At 47.1% G+C, this 25,427-nt stretch overlaps 1 protein-coding gene across 1 annotated transcript in view; it reads left to right on the top strand.

Moving 5' to 3' along the window:
• The first annotated feature begins 4,274 nt into the window (after positions 1-4,274).
• Positions 4,275-25,427, top strand: part of LOC119441372 (alkaline phosphatase) — an 84,389-nt gene continuing 63,236 nt past the window's right edge. The window contains exon 1 of the mRNA XM_037705984.2: positions 4,275-5,051. Coding sequence (XP_037561912.1) covers positions 4,943-5,051 — 109 coding nt within the window. The 5' untranslated portion in view covers positions 4,275-4,942. The remainder of the gene's footprint in view (positions 5,052-25,427) is intronic.

Here is a 25,427-nt window from a genome sequence, read left to right as displayed (position 1 = left end):
AATAATCGGTTGGAGTAGCTCTTGCACAACACCGCAGGCTTCCTATTGCAGTCGAAATGCCGCAGCAGGAATTTCCACAGCACTCCGTCTCGCCAGTCTAACTGACGCGTTGTCAAGGCAGACGCACTTACCGCCCATGGTAAAGAGCGTGTAAGGCGTCTAGGCTAGGGTGTCAACTGCGGCCCTAATTAGACTCGTGTTTTCATTTTTTCTTTTGATCAAGGTCACATGCGAAATCAATACATTTCCATTCGATGCTTCTGGCTCAAATACATGCGCCCTCTGCATGTTCCTTGCTTTTCTTTTCTTTGAGTGGTAATTATTTTAAGCTCTACGGAATCTCCGAAGGTGGAGGAAGGTTCATGAAGGCAACGATTGTCATCCACCCGTGTGTAGCACGAAGCTAGAGAGAAAACCGGTTTGTCGGGACGAAAGCTTCACAATTGAGGAAACATCTAGAACCAGGACCAATTCTTCCTCAACTGCGAAAGTTTCTTTCTGAGAACCCCTGATGGGTCTCCTTTGAAGTTTCGTGCTACATTCGGATGGATGACAATTTTTTCTTTCGTGAAGTATATATTTTAGTACAGCGAACATTGTAGTCGTATAAATCATAGCCAATTAAGGAGCCCAACCACGATCTTCTGTGACTATAAGCAGCAAGGCATCACTACCGAGTGAGTTAAGTCATAGTCTACGCAACATTATAGAAACTAAGTGCAATATAATTGTGACTTAATTACAAAATGCGCTTCCGTTATAAGCCATGTAAAGAAGAAACGCAATATATAATACATTTTGCTCGTAATTCCACTCACTGGAAGATACATTGTAAATTGATGAAAAAATCTCGAAATTTCACAGACCAGCGGCTGCATCCAAGCATTAGGTGCACAATTTTCGCAGTCGTCAAGCATGCTTTGTTTGCAATACTTTCTTGCAGATGAATCTCGTAATCACTTTTTATTACGGAATTTATTTTTGACTTGGCTTAGCATTATGTAACAATTTGTTCTGTCTAAAATATTTTCTTCAATACTTCAACTAAAGCGCTAAACACTAATTTGCAAGTCGACGAATGGGAGCATTACATTATGTGTAAATGTGCACCAAAAATTCGGTTTTGAACGCGGATTTCATGCGTATAGCCAACTATTTTCTGATGTCTTATTTTCACATCGCACATGGCGCACTTAAAGAACAATATTGACACGCATACATTGTTTAATCGTTTTTATCGGCTAACGACTCTTTCAATGTTAATGTTAGGCGGTAGACGCGCCTTCGTGTACTGGAACATTCTTCAATCTTGTCGCAGATTCCGTCACGAAAGAATCTTCTCTGATCAGAGTGCGTGCGGGACCCGAATAGTGGAGTACATTCAAGTGAACCAGAGCACCAGTGATTGGAATTTACGATAAATAGATAGCCCACAGCCCACTTAAGCAGCTTCTTCAGGAAGAAGGACAGCACGTACTTATTGAGCGATAATATACGACATGGCAGGCCATACAAGTAGAAAACTTCGAGGACACCTCAGCACTTCTTGTGAGTTGTGAATGCGATAACATCAATGTCCAAATGAACGGCACTGACTGGTCCTTCGAGTCATGAACTCCTCGCGGGCAAGCGAGTGCGTTGAGACGCTTGGTGTGTTTAGGTTTGGCCTTACCAAGGCGCAGTTAGAACGCAGGCGAGAGCTTGCACGGACTATAGGATAACGCAGGCTTCCGAGAGTGAGGGTGGCGTGACGTCACGGCAATGCACTCTCCTCTCACGCAGCACCCGGCCAGCGCCTGCTAGATAGCAGGTCTGTGCACTCAGCTTTATGACGTCATGCTATTTGGACTGAAATTCCCACTGGTCCTTTTCGATTATCCGTCTCTGACAGTCCCGGACTGTCCGAAAGACTGCGTGCGCAACGCTCATTGGCTGAAAGCACCATCTCGGGCAGTCCGGGACTGTCAGGAACGGGTAATCGAAGAGGCCCACTGTCGCAAGCCCGGCGTGACGAAAGCGGCTTACTCGGGAGCATCCCTATTAGATTCTATGACAGTCGGGCAAAGTAGCTTGACGTCATGGATCGAAGTGCGCAGGCTTTGCGCGATTTAGGAGGTGTTGAGTGAACCACTGGTCAGATTGTAACGACCCACAATTATTCTAGCCGCTGGCAGTGTTCTGAGGTTGTGCTCTGAGTGTAATGTTTTTCTGCGCACAAGTTCGCCAAATCAAGACAAAGATTCATGACTCATTGTTTAGGACAATACATGACGAGCACCTGGCCAAGCTCGCTGCCCGGAAATCCAACCCGTGAAATGTGCGTGTTGGCGTCAGCAGGAGCATAGAAGTTTGCTTAGAGAGCAAGGTCAGTAACTTTCTTCTCTATTTTTTGAACGTGTACACGCTGGAGCTGATTACTACAGGCTTCAAGCTGAGTCCTTCATGGAGTGTCGTTCATAGCTATAGTGGTACATGAAGTGTAATCAACACTCCTGTGCAAGGCAGCACTACAGCACATCACCGCGCGACACTGTTTTGGCACTATTTTTCTCCGTTAAGCAGTTATGAAGAAGGCATTCGCGATCCCTATATAACACCACGCTCGCGCACCTCAGCCACATAGAATAATAAAAAGTTCACGACCGAGACGTCCAAGGGCTGTGATACCCAAGTTTTTTTACTACTACTCCACAACTCAATTAAATTGCATTTTTTTTCTTTTCGCAGAACCTGTAGTCTTCACTTCTCCGATCATGACCGCACAGGTTCGCGCGCGCGACCGTGAGTGTGTGTGCGTGTGTATGTGCATTTGTTCTTCCTTGCATTGAAAATGATTTACCTGATGAAACGCATACACATGTTGTCAAAGATAAGGCTTAAAAGATTTCGCGTAGGCTTTAAGAGGACGGCCTACAATATGCTAATTTGATCTTTATCTGAACTCTGCGTTGCCGCTTTAGGGCGTTTATTTGCCTTTAATTTCGATATTTTATCTCGTTTGTGTATTTGTTTAGCCGGCCTATTTTTGGTCTATCTCCGTCTTTTTCAATCGTTTGTTGTTTTGGGGGGCCTGGCCTAGTTTTGATATGTAATGCCTGCCTAAGACAGAAGGAGTAGTGGGCATCAGCGCTGATGCCAACGTCTCCTACATACACATTTAATAAAAAAATGGAACGAGACTAAAGGCATATTGGCGGCCACTCAATGACGCAAGCGCATTACAGAATATTTTTTCAAACCTCGGCTAATCTGAGCCGGAACACTTTGTATTTGAGCAACCGTCTATCGTCCCCGTATTTCCAGCTTGCACCACACTTGTCTTCCGCGGCTTCTCGCATAAGCGCGACAAAACCTCCAATTGGAAAGGAATGCTCCGAGTGCGTCTGCAGCCGTTTGCAAGGCGCTTTCCTGGTGCACATATCGTGTTCGAGCAGTCCTCAATGCGACAGTGCAAGCGCGCCGCCTATGTTGCCGGCGCCCCACCACTCCGCCGTCACGCCACACAGACCTTGCAGCCGCCGACAACTCAAACTTCGGCCTCATTCAGATAGTGCTTCCCGTTTCGTCCTGTCAGTGATGTACGCTGTTGCATTTTTAGAAGGTACAAGCGAAAACTGAGTGAGCTGTTCTCCCGAGTTGTTTTAGGACTGTTCTGGAACAATCTTCTGTACAAAAGCATGACCGCTAGATTTTTTATCCAGCGGCCGTGACAAAAGTAACTGATTTTCGCCGCATTGAAAAAGAAAAATCCTGTTTTGCCATGGCAATATTGCGCTCTCCGAATTCTGCTTCGTTGTGAGTATACATCCTTCAGTGTACACTCTTAAAATTTAAGAGTTTACAGACTAAGCAGCTTATCTTGAACCGAACATCTATCCCTACTTCAACGATGTGCACACGGTACTTCCAGATCGCGGACGGCATGCGCGTCGCCGGCGTGACATAGCAAAGACATAGCATTGACATAGCAAGATACTCCCCTAGTGCCGTAAAGTTTTTTTTTATATAATTGCATCCAGTAATAGACCGTGTCCGTTAACGACCTTGAACCTAGAAAACACAAACAGGCATTTCAAAGTGAATAATGTTTTCGATCCTGCGCTCTTTGCCAACGCCTGTCTTTCCACAAACCCCCCGACCTTTGCCTTGGTATCCCGCGCTGTCCATTCGCCACCACACGGGGCTTATCTATGGACCAGGGAAGACCCGAGCGACGGCGCTCCCAGCGTCTTCCCCGTCGACGGGCGCGCCGCCAAGCCCGGCCTGGCGTCACGTGCGTCGCTCGCGGAGTGGGTCGCCGCTGGCCCCCCTCTCTTCACGGAAACGAGCCGACAGCGGACGCCGTTGACGCGCGACCCGAACGAGAAAGGAACGTGCGCCGCTGCTGGACACGCTGCGCCGTGGGCGTCGACAGCGCTCGCTCCCGAAGGCTGGCCACTTCCACGCCCACCGCCTCGCCGCCGCAAGACCTTCGTGGCCCGAAAACGTGCGCAACACAATGGGCCCACCACTCACTGCACCCAGCGTTCTCGAACAGTGATGACCGTGCTAAGAGGCTTTCTCGGATGCGTGCCTTCGCGAAACGGACGCGGAAAGTCGGCGTTTGTTGCGGCTGAGTTCTGTCGGCGATCCTATTCAATTGGTGGCCTGAAACCCAGAACTACCTCAAGACCACTGTGCTAGTCAAATGATACGCGGTGTTCTGACTGAACGCGAAAACGCGCCCTTGCTTCGGATGGTTTATGTGCTTTCTCTTCTCTCGATTCATTCAGTGGTCAAGCTGCGTGAGTTGTTTCAGCGAAAGGAATAAACCCTCTGCGCCAGAGATAGTTTCTGCCTCGGCCGTGCTAAATTTCTTCTGTTTTATCGCCAAAGTGCATCCCGTTCTACGTAGATTGACACTGTTGCACGAAACGAAGATACTCCGCTCCTGGACTCCAAAATGATTCCGCACGTCGCAATCTGTCCGGCCACGACGCTGTTGGTCTTCGCGATCGCCCTGGCAGCCGCGACAGTGCCCGTGTTCCCGGTTCCGAATGAAGAGAGGGAAGGTGAGTGAATGGTTTCTAACTCCGCATCACACATGGTGCCACTTCCAGAAATGCTGAAAGTGCACTCGGTGTCGCCTCGTTGCCACATGGCGTCGTAAATGTGCGCTATAGCGCAAATACGCTCATGAAAAATGCATCGAAACGTACTCGCACCCACGAGACCGGCATATTCAAGAATCTGGAGAAGAACCATGCGACCGTCGTACGTTTACTTGAAGGTTATCGCAAGTGGCACGCAGCCCTTTTTAGAGACTTACCCACATCCTTTCCAAGTAGGGCCACCCCTCAAGTGGCGGTGGGAAAACAAAGCCGCGTGAATGAAAGCGCTTGCCATAATGCTGCAGAGGGGACGCTGGATGCCATATTTTAATGCATTTAACATTCTTCGCGAACTAACCGCGATTTATTCTAACTGTATAACCGTTTGCGTAGGTCAGCCCTAAAATTAGTGCAGTCTAACCTAGCGTTAAAACCACGCTGTGGTACGGTACTGCCGGTGCCGGTGGTAACGGGAGCGTTTTCGCATTCTTATCTCGTGACAGCTACAGCGTTTCGAGACGCTGTCCTTGAGACGCTGCGTCTCTGGCGTGTGTGACCAGAGGCGGTCGGAGACGCTGCACGGTGTTCTGAACTGGTCCTTGAGGAAGCGGCGCTTGAAGTGCCGGTTGGCTTACCACACATAACAAAAAAAAAAACGCACTTGTGCTTATGTTTATGTGCATGTTAAGGAAGACCAGGTGGTTAAAATTAATCCGGACTCCCCCACTGCAAACTCCCTCGTAATCAGAGAGTGGTTTTCGCACGTAAAACCCCGAATTTTAATTAATTCGTTTACTTAGGGAGGGAGTATCGCATAACACACACCGCTGGACAAGCTCCCTTTATTCCACAATACAATTCACTGTTCCTAAAAAAAAAAAAAAAACGCGTATGACGTAAACTGAGGCCGTGTATTCAAACGTTTCATTTCATTTCCCGATTTTTTTTCGCCCTGCGTTAAGTCCTCGGGCATGACTCGACACCACCGTTATCACTGGTCTTGTCTACTTGGAGTGCTGCGTGATAAGGGAACAATGAAATATAAGGTGGAAGGATACAGCATGTGGGCCCAGAAATAGCCGTCAACACAAGTGCATGATTAGGAAACCTTAACTGAATTAGCAAGTAGGTAGTAACAAATAACTAAATAAATAAATAGTGATATTCCTTTTCACCGAGTCATATACCGATGCAACACCTATAATGGCGCCAGATGTGGACTCGGGTGCATAACAAACGGGTTTCCAATAATTTTCTTTCAGTGTGCCTTTTACAGCGCCCTCTTCTTCATATTTTAGTGAGACGCGGTAGCAGCCACATTTTCGGCAGTGCATGGGGCAGCGTAGTTCGTCGTTGATTGATAAGTGAACACCGTCCTTTCTCGATGTTTCCTTTGAGTTCGCACTGGTTTCTCTGCTTAAGAAAGTGCCATGTTTTATTTTAAAAGCTAGGTAGTCGGTTCGATATCCTCCTCCACACCGGTGGAAATGCAATAAAAAAGTTTGTCGTTTCTGAGATCTTGGTTGGCGTCAAAAAAATAACTTAAGTAATAAAAATTAGTACAGAACTTTCCGCATCGGTTTCTCTTTCTTTGGAACGCGAAACGCTGCCAATAAATCGATGGAAGTGCAACTGAATTATACATACTGCGCGGCTGTAGATCGATCAGCTTATAGAGAGCGGGCGTCTGTCGCGTGTCCCTCGTCTTGTCGTTTTCGAAAGCGAGTGCGTGTTTCTTGCCAGCGAATACATAACGAACGTTAATGAACATCGGAACAGTGGCGCTTCGTGTACTCTGGCAGCGGGTAGTGGCTGACAAGGTAATAGGGCTTGGTGGCGAGATAGTCTGTGTTTTCTGAGCAACATTCGAACACGGATGGGGCAAAGAGAAGGACTGGGTACTTCAGCGCTTGCAGTGAAGCGCAGATTAGGAGAATTGAAGCACCTCTACGCGGGAGTCATTTGACCGATCGTGGCTGCTTGCCAAAGAATGCGCCACTTCGGTACCTTGCCTTTGCAAGAGCATGAACAACTGTAGTCACCGAGTGCAGTTGAAATGTGTGCATGAAATGTCAGTGTAATGTGTATATGAAAAGAGGCCGTACAGGCGTTCCACCCAAACTTGTTTAATCCAATAAAGTGGAATCTAACAGGTTGACAGTGATGGTTGCAACAGGGAGAGACGTGCACAGGACAACGCTGGATTTACAACTGAAGTTTATTGCGCACAAATTCTGTAGATTGTCGCCACGCATGCGTGGAAACCAAGGAGTAAAAAACAAGCAAAAAATTGCGTAGCTTGCACTCGAGGCGCAATGCTAAAGAGACAGCGGAGCTCATGGACACCCAGATAGTCCTTGCTTTTGGGCTAGGCTAAGCACTACTAAGTCATCCCCAGCATTTCCCGGAATTTATTGATAATTCATCGATTATCGATTAGCTATTGATTGGTTATCGCAAGGTGAAGCGAGGCACAGCTGTACGGAGTGACGTCATCGCTAGCGCGGCGGCGGAGCTGCTAGGCGAAGCGAGGCGTAGCTGAGCGCAGTGACGTCACCTCTAGGCGAGTTTTGGCCAACACCACTTTGATGGCACAGGCCTACGCACTCCGATCTATAACGTCATGCTACCTGGCCCAAAATTTCCATTGCCAAGGCTGGCGTGACGAAAGCGCTGACGTCAAAATCACTGTTGCGTATGCGGAAGCATCCCCATTAGATTCTATGGCAGTCGGGCCAGCTAGCATGACGTCATGATTGGAGTAGGCCTGTCGTGTTGGTTTTGGCGAACACTACGTGGGGAAACGAAAAGCTTAAACAGCTTTTCCTAGTTATGACTGGGTTTATAAACCTAGTCATAAATAAATAAACCTACTTGCGACTAGGTTTATTGCTTGGTGGTTCTTACACATGCGTGGCGGTGATCTACAGAATTTGTTCCCAATAAACTTCAGTGTAAGTCCAGCGTTGTTCTGTACCTTTATGTTTTTCTAAGTGCTCGCGTCCACTGGGTCCCTCAGGTCCCTATAGTAGGCGGTTGCAGACAGGCACCACTACAGCCTCAAACCCTTATCACACCAAGGAGCTTTCGTAAGGAGCTTTAGCCAGCTCCGACCTCAAGTATCAGCAACGGCTGATCACGAGGCCCAGGACGCGGCCCGAGTTCAAGGCATTCTAGAATTAGGACTCCTCTCGAAAGCTACATTCACATAATAACGATGTTTATTCTTTCTCTTGCTCTACCTGCTCAAGCCATCACACTGTCAGCATGCACCAACTGGCCCAGAAAACCACCCCACTCAACTAATAGGCTGAAACGTATTGCATCCAGCTAGATGTCTGAGGGGTGATTAACAAATAAACTTAATCAGTCATCAGCTCACAGAAGGAAACCTAACTTGTTAGGATCGAGTTTCATGGAGGAAGAGAGTATGGTCGTCTTTCTACGAAGGCCTATAGCGGTTCAGCGCCACGAAATGTCATGATTGTTTCCACGAAACAATATAGCTGCACAAGTCGACCACTTACGCTGCTTCCATTCATGGACTTCTATTTCGTAGCGATGCCTTCCTCTCGATTCTATGCCACACTCATCTTACAGTGTTCACGCCTGGCTGATCCCATTGACAGGGCGGGCGAGCGTCACATTGACCACTGAAGAAGCGCGAAAAGGAACAGCACCTGAAAAGACATCGCTACAAATTTGGGACCCTGTTCTTGTTTAGATCTATTCCTTTTCGTGGGTTGTTCTGTGTGTAGGTGGACCGATGTGATCATCGATCAGTATAAAAGTGTGATCTAAAAAAGGCAACCTAATTTGGCACTCGATCATGTTTAAAATGCAGGCTCGGCATCGATAAAAAATTAACCCGACAAATTGAAACATGTGTCTTACGCTCCAGACCGCGATTTACCCCTTCCCCGCCCAAGCCATCGCCCAGTTTCTGACCGCCGTTCTCCTTCTCCTCGTCGTCACTCGCTCTCCCCGATGCGTCGACGTCCCTCTACCGCTGACACGGAAAACTAAGTGGCGCAGTTCCCGAGGCAAGAACTGCGTCATCGTCGCAACGCTCAAGCCCTCTTCTTTCGCCGCCCAACGTTATTGATGTCGCTGTTGAAGGTGTCTCTGTGCTTGCCCTCATTGACACAGGTGCCGCCATATCTGTGATTGCCGAAAAACTATGCCGCTCAATACGAAAAGTCACGACGCCTTTCTTCGGTCCATTACTCCGCACGGCTACAGCACAGCACGTCCAGCCAGTGGCTGCGTGCACCGCCAGACTTGAAATTCAAGGAGTGCTCTACTTCGTCGAGTTCGTCGTTCTTCCCCACTGTTCCCACGATATTATTTTAGGTTGGGATTTTCTCTCCCGTCACCAAGCTGTTATTGATTGCTCCCGTGCAGAAGTCGCCTTCTCTTCGCTTGGAAATGCCATATCTGACGACGTTTCGCTTTCCCGCACCAAGTTGTCCCTCACTGACGACCTCCAGATACCTCCACACGCATCCGTTCTGGCACCTGTGTCCTGTTCCGTTGCCTGCGACTCTACCGTACTCTTCACATCTTCCACTGCTTTCATCACACCAGATGGCTTATACGAATTTCGTGTGATGCCATTCGGCCTTTGCAACGCGCCCGCCACTTTTGAGCGGATGATGGATACTATTCTTCGAGGCCTCAAATGGAACACGTGCTTGTGTTATTTGGATGATGTAGTAGTGTTTGCACCAGATTTTCCTACTCACCTTCATCGCTTGGAGCAGGTTTTACGCTGTCTCAGTGACGCTGGCCTCCAACTCAACCTGAAAAAATGTCACTTTGGGGCACGAAAGCTGACAATTCTCGGACATGTCGTATCGAAGGATGGCGTTCTCCCCGATGCCACAAAGCTCCGTGCTGTTAAAGAATTCCCAAGGCCGACGACTCTAAAAGACTTGCGTAGTTTCATTGGCCTCTGCTCGTACTTCCGCCGCTTCATTCGAAATTTCGCTTCGATTATGGCACCGCTGACAGAGCTTCTTCGGGGAGACCCCAATCTTTCCGCATGGTCACCGCCTTGCGACGAGGCCTTCGCGACGCTACGGCGCCTGCTTACAACACCACCGATACTGCGCCATTTCGATCCCACTGCTCCCACGGAAATCCATACGGATGCTAGCGGCGTTGGTCTTGGCGCTGTGCTCGCCCAGCGAAAGCCCGGCTACCAGGAATATGTTGTTGCTTACGCGAGCCGCACTCTCACCAAAGCTGAGGCGAATTATTCAGTCACTGAAAAAGAATGCCTAGCGATCATCTGGGCCATTACAAAGTTTCGCCCATACCTGTACGGCCGGTCCTTCGATGTCGTTACCGATCACCACGCACTTTGCTGGTTGTCGTCCCTCAAGGATCCCTGCGGCCGCCTTGCCCGGTGGGCACTGAGGCTCCAAGAGTACGACATCCGTGTTGTCTACCGCTCCGGCAAGAAGCACGCCGATGCCGATGCTCTTTCGCGCTCGCCTGTCCACGCCGAAATTGTCAGTGTCTCCGTTCTAGATGACCCAGTTCCCCCATTCGCTTCTGTCGACATGGCTTTGGAGCAGCGCAAGGACTCCTGGATTTCATCTTTGATAGATTACATCTCCGATTCACCTGCACGCCCACCATCCCGAGCGCTCCGCCGACAAGCTTCGCACTTCGCCATCCGCGACGGAATCGTCTATCGCCGTAACTACAGTTCCGACGGCCGCAAATGGCTGCTTGTCATACCCCGGCAGCTCCGCACTGATGTATGCGCCGCTTTCCACGCCGACCCTCAGTGTGCACACGCTGGTCTCTTCAAGACCTACACCAGACTACGTCATAGGTTTTATTGGCGCGGTATGTACACATTTGTGCAAAAGTACATTCGCTCTTGCACAGAATGTCAACGCCGCAAGCCTGATCCTTGCCGCTCTTCTGGACCAATGCAACCTTTACCGTGCCCTTCGCGACCCTTTGACCGCGTTGGAATAGACCTATACGGGCCTCTGCCATACACAGCTGCTGGCAATCGCTGGGTCATTGTAGCCATAGACCACCTCACGAGGTATGCAGAAACGGCCGCTCTACCAGCCGCGACAGCTCGTGACGTTGCCTCCTTCCTGCTTCAACGCTTCGTTCTCCGTCACGGCGCCCCCCGCGAACTCCTGAGCGACCGAGGTCGCGTCTTTCTCGCCGATGTCATTCAAGAACTTCTCACTGAATGCCGCATTATTCATCGCTGTACCACCGCATATCACCCGCAAACAAATGGATTGACAGAGCGGTTTAACCGAACTCTTGGCGACATGCTTTCGATGTATGTCGCCTCCAACCACACAAACTGGGACCTCATCCTTCCCTATGTCACGTACGCCTACAATACGGCACCCCAGGCAACGACGGGCTTTTCTCCCTTCTTTCTTCTATACGGCCGAGAACCGTCATTTCCGATTGACACTATTCTTCCTTACCATCCCGACTTATCAGAGGGTACACCGGTTTCCGAAGCCGCCCGGTATGCAGAAGAATGTCGGCAACTAGCTCGCTCTCTAACAACGCAAGAACAAGCGCTACAGAAATTTCGCCATGACGACGGGCGCCCCCACAAACAGTTTTCGCCTGACGCTCTCGTTTGGTTGTGGGTGCCTCCTACTTCGACACCAGGTGTCTCCTCCAAGTTTGTATCCCGATACTATGGACCCTACCGGGTTCTACAGCAAACTTCTCCGGTGAACTACGTCATCGAACCTCTGACGCCCCCTACGGACCTGCGTCGCCGAAGCCGCGAAACTGTCCATGTCGATCGGCTCAAGCCGTATCACGAGCCCTTCGTCCTTACGACGCCTTAGGCCTCCTGTGCGGCTCCGTCTTCAGCGAGGGGGGAAGATGTAAGGAAGAAGAAGTACGCCGTGCAGAGCTCCGCAGCCGGATTGCCAGCGCTACTGAAGTGGGGCACGGGCTCGACGCTGTTCCTGGTGCGCCTGGCTAAGCCTACGCAGTTGTGTCTTCCTGTCGGCGTCCTTCGTGTCGTCCACAGCTGTGCCAGACTTCTTTGTCATACATGTTATTCTATTATTCACTCCATTATCAGAATAACAGTTTTGCGTATAGGAGTATTTAAAAGAAAGTCAACGCTGGTAGTTTGATTAACCAGGGTGTAACTGTGTAAGCCTCATGTTTCCGGCTACTACAGTTAACTTATTGGGCAGAGAGTGAATTAAACTGTTACACTTGTTAAAATATTGCACGACATTCAACTGAATCTCAACACATATGGAGGGCAATAGAAAGTCAACGGAAAGTTAAAACAATATTGACAACGATGTTAGTAAGGAATTAGGTTGTCGCCGACACTTTCTTCAATGTCCACACACTCGCAGCTGCAGCTGAAACTATTTTACCTCCGTCAGATGGACGTGTAGAGCACATGGGTGGCTTTTGTTCCGATAGAGGCGCCGTATTATCAGGGACAATGTAGCTCAATCTGTTGTTCGCTTCCTTACTGCTGAGCAAGTGAAGCAGTGACGTATAGTTGCCGACACTTACTTGGCTTTGCTCATAGGACCAACTAATTATACGCGGATGAAAGCATCAAACAATTAATAAGAAGGTTAGCCGCCATTCGCCTACTACTATACACTACTACGAAAAATACTTGAACCGCCTGGCTTCTGCTCCACCTTCCAGCGCTTTTAAAGAAATCGGGTTCCACATTTCAAATGTTAAGGGCTGGGGAACATCGGCCCCACTCTGGACAAAGAGTTTTCTTGCCGCTCAAATAAAATACTTGCACCTTTTCTTCCCCTCAAGTTTCTACGCTTGCGTCGTATCCTGTGACTATGTGTTTTGAAAAAAAGTGATTGCTTCATAGGCAATTAAAATCTGATAACAGTGCAATGCACTACGTACACGACCTGCTATAAACGAATCCCGTGCGCCAGCAGTATAGTTCCGCAAAAATAACCAAACTGTAGTCCACAAACTTTCCCTACACACACACATACAAAGTCAATGCGCACTAAGGCCTCAGATGCGTTCTTTCCGCTTTTTACACCCGCCGTGGTTGCCTAGTGGCTATGGTGTTGGGCTGCTAAGCACGACGTCGCCGGATCAAATCGCGGCCACGGCGGCCGCATTTCGATGAAGGCGAAATGCGAAAACACCCGTGTGCTTAGATTTAGGTGCACGTTAAACAACCCCAGGTGGTCGAAAATATTCCGGAGTCCCCCACTACGGCATGCCTATAATCTGATCGTGGTTTTGGCACGTAAAACCGCATAATTTAATTTTCTTCTTTCCGCTTTCGCGATTCAGTGTACACATCACCAAGCTGATCAAACGAACACGTGTTCCCACTCTTCAAACGCTGTCGAACTACTTGGCCCGACTACACGAGCAGAAGCTTCGCACCCATAGCTTCCCCTTCAACTGCACTCGTCCACGAGTGCAGTTGCCCTTTCCAGAGTTCTGCGCTTGAAGATACACAACCACTGACGTAATCACAAACACACACGTGCTCATCGGTTTGCTGAAACTCTATTTCCACAACGTACCTCTCCCCTCTCCTTCCTCTTTTTATTATCTCCTTCTGCACCACCCCCCTAATGCTGAGCCGTGCTCCCTTATCGGTAGCACCGAATATATCATCTTCCTTTCTCTGAACCACTGTATATGCTTGTCTAAGCGCTGAGAGGGCGTGTTTTGGACTGTGCACGCGGACGACGTGCATTGATGAAGCCAGGTTTGATATAGCTTATTCAATCTTAACATGCAGCGCCGCACTGATTGCACTGCCCTCGTCTTTTTAGCATTGTCAGTCACCGTACTTTCCGCAGCTACAATCACTTGCGATATTCGGCCCCGGGGCCACGATACCGGAGATAACACGTCTCTGTGGGCGCTTACTCTTACGTCATGTTCTGGGAGCTTCTTGTCAAATTCCATCGCATTGATTGTGCTTACCTCGTACATTACGTGGCTTGTCTCATTGAATAATGCCTTTTAAGGGCTCACAAGGTGACGATAACATTCGTAAAATTGTAAGCTCAGTGGTGGAAGCAAATTTATGGTGCATGGTTTACGTGTTTACTCGTCTATGGCCTAAACTTTTTTTATCTGCTCATTGCGGGACATACGCAAGGCAGGCTTATGACTACTTATTCAAGTCTAAAACTGCGCTCAAACTGTTATGCAAAATAAGGCAACCGTTGGTGGCCAACTATGAACACATTCACAGTCGCCGACCGATTTTCTTGGAAACGGACAGTGCCGTGAAAGTATGCAAAGAAAAATTTAAATAAATTATGGTTATGAATGAATAGATAGATAGATTTTATTGATAGGAAAGACAGAGAGGTCGACCTTAGCTAGTGTGCTCTAGTCTGCTACTCTGTACTGGGGAGGAGGGAAGAGGAGTGAAAGTACTGTGGTGGATGATGATGATAAGAGGAGTGGTGAGTGCTTATGTACTTACATTAGACGGTGGTCCTACTAGAGCCGGTCGTCTAGCTTCGTGTCCTGCAGAAACTTAAACAGCGCTTTTGTTGCCCGCATTAAAGCTGCAGTGTCAGGCCGTGGGCCGAGAATACCGTCCTCCGATAGTAGTTGCCTGCCGACGCTGGCTAGGGCACCTTCCAACGTCTTTCTTTCCAGCGTATATGCTGGGCAATCTCACAATATGTGTTCCAGCGTTTCAGGCATCTGGCAGTGTTCACAATCAGGGCTGTTCGATTGGTCGATGAGGTGTGCGTAGCGACGGGTGAAAGCAACGCCCAGCCGAATTCTGTGTAGCAATGACGCTTTGCTCCGCGCAACATTCGGGGGCAAACAAAATTTACCGTCTGGGTCGATCATATTTAGGCGTCTGTAGATGTTGTCGGCATGGGCTCTGTATGCCTTAGTAAGGTCCTGCATGAGTACCTTGATCACTGAGTTGGTGTCAGGTCGCGAGTATGCAATCCGTACTTCATCAGAGGAAGAGAATGTCGATCTTGCCTCACTGTCCGCGAGTTCATTGCCAGTCACACCACAATGACTAGACATCCATTGAAAAGTGATCTCGTGGCCACCTAGCTGGGCACTGTGATGAAGTTTAGCAATTTCTAGCACGAGCAGGTAATATGGTCCTTTCTTTAAAAATAATTTTAGCGGTTGTGGCGCTGATTTGGCCTCGCAGAACGCCGTCCATTAATGAGGTGTCAGCGTTATCATAAAATGAACGACCTCCCGTATTGCCGCAAGTTCCGCAGCCGTAGATGTAGATTTGTGGTCTAATTGAAATCGTCGACGAATTCCAAGTTGCGGGATAACAAATGCTGCCGTTGCCGTTGTGGCAGATGGTGTGACCGAACCATCGGTATATACTTGTAGAGTCTCACTATACAATGTAAATATATGGGACAAGCTGAGCTGCTTCAAGTCAATCGTAGAAACGTGGGATTTCTTCGTAATTCTTACCATTTGAAGCATCCTCACTAGTGGTCTCGGTAATGTCCAGGGAGGTGTCTCGGGGATGTTGGTGGCCTGGAACCTTGCAGGTATAATTCTTGCGTGGCATGCAATTGCTTTACCAAAAGCACAGTCAAGGTTGTTTCTTGGAATGTTGACAGAGGATGGTGCGAGTGTCTAGTCAGCTGCAGGCGAACATAGTTATTGGGTTTATTATACTTTACGTGTATTAAATTATTCGCGCAATGAGTGGATAAAATTATTGTATAAGATAAAAAGCATTAATCTCCAAATGAATGCCGCTCAGCGGTCCATAGAGTTAAGAACTCCTCACAGGCAAGTGAGCACGTTGATACGCTTGCCGCGTTATTATTTGCCCTTCAATCAATTTATTTGGCATTCATTACAGCATCTGCACATAACAAATGCGAGGACAAGAACAAAAAGCTGCTAAGTAGCAGCTTGACAAGGTTCTTGCCCCTATCCTTGGCAGCCAAAAACAGAAACACATATAAATACATCACATAAGTACACAAGTTTTCGTTTGTATGTATACCAATTTGGTATAACTAAAGTAAATACAAGACCAGAATATTAGAGTGCAAAGAAAAAATATACATAAAACAATTATGTCAGTTACGAAATACGCACATAGTGGTAACAAAAGGCATTCCCTCGCAACAAATAGAAACAACGTGATAATTTTGCACGAAGAAAGCAGCAAAAATACAAAATTTACTATAATAAAAAATACATCAACTCTTTTTATAATTAAGTGCAGGTTTGATATGCATTACAAGGATAGTCGTAAACGTAGTAAAGGGTGATTTTATTATATGCAAACCTCATAACTACGCAAGATTACAAAAATGTAAAGAAGAAAACTCAAAAGGTTCAAAAACAAGCACACCACAGGCAATCAGTCATGCTACCAAAAAACACATGTTATTGTTTCGAAAGCAGGTGTTCCATAGCATATTGCATTATTGCACTCCTTGAAGTTTTTTCTATGTCAATGCCATCTCTTTGAATTTTATTGAGCAAGCTTGGTACGCAATGTGATAATCTACTGAACCCATATGTGGTACGTGAAAAAGGCAACAGCTATTTTGCTTTTTCTCTAATGTTGTACGAGATAACTATGGGCGCAGTAAGATTACATAACTGCAAAAATGTACGATTGTTACATCGGAAATATTTTTGGCATTTTAGAGCAAGGTTAAGATTGTAAAAATGTTTCAAGGGGCAAATTTTAAGGGTGGTAAACAGCTCTCGAGTATGGGCATCATACTGGACATTTGCTATATGGCGAACTGCTCTCTTCTGGAGCACAGTCAACTTCTGTAGATTGGCTTTTGTAGTATTACCCCATACTAAGTGACAATAGGTTAAGTGAGGGGAAAATAGGGTATTATAAATCATTTGTTTTACGTTGCGCGGTAAAATATATCGTAGTCTACAGAGCACTCCGCAAGCTTTAGCTAAACGTGTAGCGATAAGGTCTACGTGATCATTCCAAGTCAGATGATCACTAAAAACAACTCCCAAGGTTTTAACATTTGACGCGAGTTCTATACTATCAGTTCCAAGCTGTATTCTAAACTCTTCATTGATATGCCGTTGTGGCGGGGTGAAAAGGATAGCTTTAGTCTTTGTAGTATTCAGTTTTAGCGAGTTAACTGTACTCCATTCAGCTAATTGTTTTAGGGATGTATTGCAAATGACTGAGAGGTTGCTTATATCGCGTGATCTAAAAAAAATGCTTGTGTCATCTGCGTAAACTATGAAGTGGGCATCTTTAGAGATATTTATTATATCATTGATGTAGATATTGAACAGTATTGGCCCTAGTATGCTACCTTGTGGTACTCCCTGAGCTATTTCTCTTTCATCAGATTGTTCTGACGTGATGGCAACGCATTGTTTTCTGTGCTTTAGGTACGAAATTAATAAATCAAGAGGCGCACCTCGAAATCCGTAATGTTCTAGTTTTGTAAATAAATTTCGGTGATTAAGTCTATCGAACGCTTTAGAATAGTCAATAAAGACACCTAATATAAATTCCTTGTTTTCAAAACTGTTCAATATTAGCTCCTTTTGTGCTAGTAAAGCCAACTCCGTTGACATTCCTTCACGGAAGCCGAACTGTTGCGTCATTATGATTGAGTGTTTATCACAGAAAGACGTTATTCTTTTGCAAATAATTTTTTCCAATCCTTTTGATATGACGGGTAGGACAGACACTGGCCGATAATTGGAGAACACATTTTTATCACCAGCTTTGATTATGACACTAACTTTCGCACGCTGCATTTCTTGAGGGAAGATTCCAGTAGATATTGAAAGGTTAAAAATGTGGGTAAGTGCAGGTGATAAGATGTCAAGCACAAACTTTATTGGCCTTATCTCTAGCCCGTTTATGTCACGTGCTTTGCTATTTTTCAAGGACATAAAAGTAGAAAAGACTTCATCTGAAGTTGTTGGCGCAAAGAAAACTGTATGTGCATTGCGCGCACCTAGATATGCAGTTACGGCCACATTGTGATCGCTTTTTTCCAAACTAGTAAAATAATGGTTAATATTGTTTGCAAGTTCTGCGCCTTTTATAGTCCTGTTATTTTGAATTAGCTCGAGCTCAGCAGTCTGGGAATTATTGCGATGTAATAATTTGTTAATTTCGCGCCATAGCCTGTCACTCCGATTTCTTATTTGACTGAAAAGGTTCTCAAAATAATGTTTTTTAGTATTTCTCAAAAACTTTGTTACCTGGTTGCGGTATTTCTTAAACATTGTAAAATCAGTTGGATCCCTTGTTTTTACAAACTTAATGTATAATGAATTCTTTTTGCTTATCATGACAACACATTCATTAATAAGCCATGGTTTACGAATCTTAGAACATTTTTAATGGTTTTAAACTTAAAACACTTCTCATATACATTTTGCAAGATGCGCAGAAACGTGTTATATGCTCTGTCAGGGTGGGTGCATTGAAACACAGGTGCCCAATCTACGTTTGCGATTTCATTACGGAACGTGCTTAGTGTTTTGCAGTTTATTTCTTGGACAAGAAATGTCTCGGCGTGACGAGCACCCTTAGAATCTGCACCGAACCGACAGAACATATAAATAGGTAAATGATCTCCCATATCAGCCACAATGGTACCCGATCTTGTGTCTACGTTAGTACAGTTTGTTATAAAAAGGTCAAGAAGGCTATCGGAAGTGTTGCTAAGGCGCGTGGGGGTTGTTATCACATTTCTACAATAAAATGATTCAAGAAGTAGTTGCAGATCACGCGCGTATTTAGTATTTTGCAAAAGGTTAACGTTGAAATCCCCACCGATCGCGAGATATAGGTCATTTATGCAGACGAAACTTAGCAGTCTGTCAAGGAAAGAAAGGCATGCGTCCATATTCCCATTTGGCGGGCGGTACATCACAACGAAAACATATTTTTTGCATTGCACGCTTAAGACTTCATAGTCTGGCGTTATAAGGGAGAATTCTGGTAGCATCGTGCATGACAATTCATTCGAGACCAACTGCAACACGCCCCCACCGCGACGTGTAGCCCTGTTTAAAAATAAAGTTTGATAACCGGGCACACGAAGTACCTCGTCATCATATTTGTACCAAGTTTCTGATAACATTATTACATCAAATTTATAAGGAAACCCATCAAAAAACAAAGTCAACTCATCGTATTTATTTCTCGCGGACTGCGCATTGCAGTGAAAGAATTTGAGATAATCGCCATGGTTTGCAATGTCTATGTTACTAAGCATAGTTTGCACAAAATATCTGAGAAACTGTGGCGACGACAGCAATGCGTTTAGCGAGTAGATGTGTCAAACATTTTTTCCAAGTCAGCTTGGAGGCGCAGTTAGAACGCAGGCGAGATCTTGTGCGGACAGGCAACTCGCGGAAAGAAATGTTTCACCAAAGGGACTATAATCACTATAATGCTTTCGCATCTCCACTCATTATCATCCGCATATATTTATGTCCACTGATGCCCACTCATAAACAGTCTTAACTTCTCTTATTTTTGGCTTTATTCTCATGCACCAACTTAGATGTTCCGTCCAGTTAGCGCACACAAGAATTTGGTAGGCGTTCAAGGTATATATATTGACGCTTTTCCCGGCGCTCCCCTGGGTGCTGCCATGTTTGATCACGTGGTGACGCGTCCATTGCTTGCCTCAGCTGCCTCCGTTGCCTCCGTGTTTACAATGCAAGCGCGTGGCGCCGGTGCGGCGCAGCAAACCTCCGTTTCGACGCATATCGTAGACGGCGACTGTGTGGACGACACGAAGCTTTGGCCCCAGCTTTAGAGGACAAATGTAAGTGCTTTCAGAGCTCGTTACGCCTTGTCCAAACGGCGCGAGCAGCGTATAGGGTGCTTGTACGAAGGCGGGGCTAGAAATGTATTCCAACCTGTCCAAATTTTCCGCTTATGAATTAAATCAGGATCACTGTGCTCATTATTTATTTGGCAAACATTTTGAAGGAGCGGCTTGTCATGTTTCTGACTCAGTAAAGTTACTCGGTGCGGTCACTATTTGATTGTTTATTTTACAGCCTAATCGCCCGCGGGTGTGCTCTGCTGCGATAGATTTGTTATTGCGGCGCACAAAGCTTGGAATGCAAATGTTCTGTACTTTGCGGTAGCTCGTAGCAAAGACGTATTATCGCTAGTCTCTCGCTTGCTCTGTGGACCGTCACGAAACATTCAGCTTCCAACATTCGTGTCTTGTTGGTGTTGTCGCCGTCACTCATGCTTCGGCACATTGATTCAAGTGTGCGGCCATTCACTTATTATTGTTACATTGGCGGTAGGGCTGGTGTAAGTTTTCGTGCGAGTAGAGGTAGATGTGTAAATAACGCGCAAGAAACTTACTATGCCAGTAAGTGGTGTTATTTCCTTTTGTAACGAGTGGTGCTCCCTCTTAAGTGCTGACGTTGCGGAGTTCAAGTCCTTTCTTTGGAGGTTAGCTGTACGGCGCTGGCGGATGAATAATTTTTTTTGATCCTACAGGAAAGCCGGGCATCGCGAAGGGCGGCAACACAGGCAGTCATGATGTATTAGCGGCGACACAAGTTGATTCCATTCTTTAATATGCGAATCAATATTTTTGCAGCTAACTACCGCGCACGTCTTCCCTTTATCGTTACACATTTTGCAGCATGAATTGGGCACAATGCATTAGCGAACACCCACTTGCATTTCCGACAGCTGATCGAGCAGGAGCAGGGCAGAAGTAGTAGTGGTTTCGTATTCGTGCGCATTCGCTGAGGCAACGTATGGCGCCCCGCCCAAGGCGCCATCTTGTTCCTCTAGAGCAAACTGCTCCGAGAAAAGAGTCAATAGTTATTAGGTGGTAGCCCATGAACCTAAGCTTCGCATCACGCACGTTCAGTAGTCCAGCTTGCGCTTGTGATCCCAAGCCCGATGGCCGCTCTGGTTTATTGGTTGAAGCGCGAACTTTAGGCGCGATCTTCTCAAACGACTTGCCGCATGTCGCACTGGCCGGCTAGGCCTAAGAAGCGCCACTTCATCGGGGTCAGCAACCAAAGTTGCGGTTCGGTTAGGCTGGTGTTCGGTGCCGAGTGCAGAATACGGTGACGAATGACACTGACATCATAGAGAAAGAAATTCAACAAGAGCGTACACTCCCATAGAGACCAGCATCCAAATTGACTGCAGCGCGCCAAGCGGTCTTTATGAATACCAGAACCACACTTCCGGTTTCGGTTTGGACGCGCGTTTTGAACGCTAGCTGGCACACGTTACGCATCTGCGCCCATCAGCTTGCTATTTTTTTATTGCTCAACCGCGCATGGTGTTATTGCTGAATTGTTTGATTGTTTGGCAAAAATTATTGCGAACGATCTTAACAAGCCCTATCGAATCCGTGCCACGTGCAATTTCACAAAGTAGACGTAATACGCCTTGTGAAATGAGGAAATGTTTATTTTGCTCTATATAAATACTCGGTCAGGGCTTTTTGTGCATTCATGCAACGTTGTGGCCCCAGGTAAGCAGTAGTTCCCGTACAAAGCTCCACCGGAAGCTGAAAAAAAGTAAATTACAAGCATGTGTCATTTTGGTATTTAGACAGGAATACTTCGTGTAGAGGCGAAACGTGAGAAAGTGGTGAATCGGCGGCATTACAAAAAAGCAATTCCCTTTTACATAAAATATGAAAACTTATTTCCAAGCATTGCCCCATTCCTGGGCATTATTTCCAGCTCTTTAATAGCACAAACACACGGCTGACTTCGCGTTTCCAAAACTTGGCCTCAGGCGACGCGATGGTACGCTACGTACAGAGATGGACGCAACAGAAGCTCCCAGCCCGACCATGCTAGACGCTCGCAGAAAGTCTTATACTCGCACTCAGCACAAATGCGTTGGTGCAAAGCCTGTTTTCAGTACTTTAGAAGAGGGAATTTTCGAATTACAAGTTTCTGATATGTTCCTCGGTAGTCGCAGTAGTCGCCTCTGGAGTGATCGAATGAAAAAAGGCCAGATTCTGATAGGACTTAGTCTGAAGCATGCGTAAAGTGGATGGTAGAGGTCTAGCCAGTTTGCTATGAGGAAGAGGATAAGTCCTCCTACCCAGGTGATAGTGCGTAGTGATTTCGTTGAAAGTAGCGAGAGTGTCCCGAAACTCGAGAACCCCGGCCTCTGAGCTCGCCCTTGCTCCCGCGCGGTGGGTTAGTGCGCGCGCTTGGAAGTGGGCGATGCCATTGATATTGGGCAAGGAGTCAAGCTGGGGGCCGAGGTGCGCCGGAAACCACGTAATGGTGTGCGTAGAGATGATCTTGTTCTTGAGAATCTTGTGAGCCTCCTCAGCAATGGACCCTGAAGCGAAAGCCCTGAGCGCCGATATCGAATCAGTGAAGATTTGTGTTATGCTGCTATCTAGGAGTGCCATAGCAATTGCGACCTGCTCCGTTCTGGATGGATTTGAACACTTCAGGGAAGCTGCATTCACTATCTGTCCGTTGTGACCATCGATGGCAGTGGCGAAGTTTGACAACTGTCCATATTGGGCTGCATCGACAAAACATGCCGAGTGGGAATCGTCTTTGATACTCTTGAGGAGGGTGAGGGCTCTTGCTCTGCGTCTGCCTACGTTGTGTTGAGGATGAACGATGTGTTGAGGGGAAATGGTACGACTCGTATATAATTCCTTTTATCTTCTGAGATTTGGTATTTCCGTTCTTCCATGAGTATAGGGTTGATCCCAAGAACCGCCAGGATCTTCTTTCCAGCCGGGGTGCAGGATAGACGGGCCAGTTGGGCCGACTCCTGGGCCTCAATTATCTCGTCTAATGTTTTATGCACTCCTAGTTGCATAAGGAGGTCCGTGCTCGCCCGTAACAGAATGCCTAGTGATCTTTTGATACTCTTTCTGATGAGCGTGTTAAGTTCTTTCTTTTCAGAGTTATACCAATTGTGCATGGCGGCCACATAAACTATGTGACTCATGAGGAAGGCGTGGAATAACCTGAGGATGTTGTCTTCCTGAAGGCCTCAACGCCTATTCAAAGACTCTGTTGATGAGCCTGGTCATGTTCTCGGTTTTGGCTGTGAGCTTGTTGAGCGTCGTATTGTTACTGCCATTGGATTCGATGAACATGCCCAGGACCCGAATGGTGTCTACTGTGGGGATAGTACAGCCGCTTTTGGTGTAGTTTTATGTCTATTTCAGACAACGGTCTCCAGCCTCTAGGTATGGGACCTCTCCTGACTGGCCTGTAGAGGAGGAGCTCAGACTTGCTCGGGGAGCATCTAAGCACCGTACTTCCCAGGTACATCTCTGTTTGATCTACAGCCTCCTGCAAGCCTACTTCAACATCTCCTTCGCTTCCTCCGGTGCACCAGATTGTTATGTCATCGGGCGTAGAGCGTGTGATTGATCCCTTCTATGTTGGAGAGCCTTTCCGATAGTTTCTTCATGGCAATGTTGAGACTACCGCTCCTTGTGGCATGTCTCTGGGGCCCAAAATGAAATTGTCAGACTGGAGGTCACCAATTTTGAGCTTGGCCTTGCGATCCCAGAGGAATGAGCTTATGCTTCTGTGGAAGGCTTCTACCAAATTTAGCTCCGAGATGGAGTTCACAATGTGCGCATGGAAGACATTGTCAAATGCCTTCTCCAGGTCTAGGCCTAAGATGCCTCTTATATCTCTTGTGGTGTTGTCAATGATTTGACACTTGATAAGCTTCTTCACGTCCTGCGTTGACAAGGCCGGACCAAAGCCGATCATGTTGTAGGGGAACAATCCTTGTTTCTCGATGTGCTTGCAGATGCGGTTGTATATGACATGTTCCGCCGCCTTTCCCACGCAGGAGGTGAGTGAAATGGGTCTGAGGTTTGTGAGACTCGGGGGTCTTCCAGGCTTTGGGATGAGGATGACTGAGGCCATTTTCCAGGACTGCGGGGCAACCCCTCGTTCCCATGTTCCATTCATCTCTTCTGTCAACCGTTCTATGGAACCGTCACCCAGGGTTCTGAGACCCCGGTTGGGGATGTCATCAGGACCAGGGGCTGACCTGCCATTTAGTTTCTGGAGGGCTTCCCTTACTTCGCATGACTTCAAGGGGACATCTAGTTCGGGGCAAGATGAGCCTTTGTAGGGCGGATGGTCTTCTTCACTCGAGCTTCCCTGTGGCAAGTACTTGCGAGCGAGTCTTTGGAGTACGGTCTCTACCGTCTCTGATTGTGATCCCTCGTGGAGAACCTTCGCTATCACTTGTCTTTGGTTCGACTTTGTATTGGTGTCATCGAGTAAATGCTCGAGTAGGTTACATTTAGCTACAACTCTCATCCAACTATCTCTCCAACAACGTGTAGGCAATTCAGAATAAATATCTCACGCCCAGAACAGTGCACCGAGCACTACCAGGCATATTATCTTCCGCAATAACGACATCTGCGAAATATAGCATCTGAGAAGCTTGTTCACAGATGAGTGCGTTATTGTCTCTGTCTGGCATTTCAACTGAGCATACGGTCATGTCATGTAAGCATTGTTTTCGATCAATTGAAATCACTTCTTACCACCTATTGCAGCGAATGACCCATACTGGCGATAACGATGGCGTGTTGCCATCGATAAAGGGCTAACAAAGGCCAACAAAGGGCTAACAGAATGAAAATAAATCGAATTGTTACATAAAACTACCCCTGAGCGCAGAACCATGTATCCGCTCTACATTGTGCGCCAGACCTGGGCTGACCGCAAAGCAGATTTCCAGCACGAACACCGAGTCGGGCCACTCGTCTTTTCCTTAACGGGACCTTAGGACGGGTGGGAGATCGGCTAGCGTGACACACTGCATTGGAATACGGGCATTGTAATACGGGCGTTATATCACGTAAACGATGTGTCATAACCTGGGCAGTGCACTGTATACGCATAGTCCGCGTGCCGCTGCGAACCTGTAAAGCAGCTGGAACTGAGAGAGACCTTTCGAGCTTTGCTTCTCGTAATATGGTGGTTGCTTAAGCTATCACAGCTTCTCACTTCGAGCCGAACAGCGAATTTTCCGGTGTTTCGTACATCCTAAAATAATTTTCAGACATCGAAGAAGCATACGTCAACCTGCCGTGGTGGCTTACCGGCTGTGGTGTAGCGCCGCTAAGCACGAGATCGCGGGATCAAATCCCGGCCGCAGCGGCCGCATTTCGATGGGGGGGGAAATGCGAAAACGTCTGTGTCCCGTGCACTGGGGGCACGTTAAAGGTCCCCAGGTGGTGCTTCATAAACAGATCGTGTTTTTGGCACGTAATACCCCAGAATTATATATTTTTTAGGAAGCGTATACGCCAAGTTCTATCTGTCCCTATGGCGTATATGGCAAGTTGAAAG

This window comes from Dermacentor silvarum, chromosome 2 (assembly GCF_013339745.2).
Source record: "Dermacentor silvarum isolate Dsil-2018 chromosome 2, BIME_Dsil_1.4, whole genome shotgun sequence".
Taxonomy (NCBI): domain Eukaryota; kingdom Metazoa; phylum Arthropoda; class Arachnida; order Ixodida; family Ixodidae; genus Dermacentor; species Dermacentor silvarum.
This window is presented reverse-complemented; position numbering and strand designations above follow the sequence as displayed.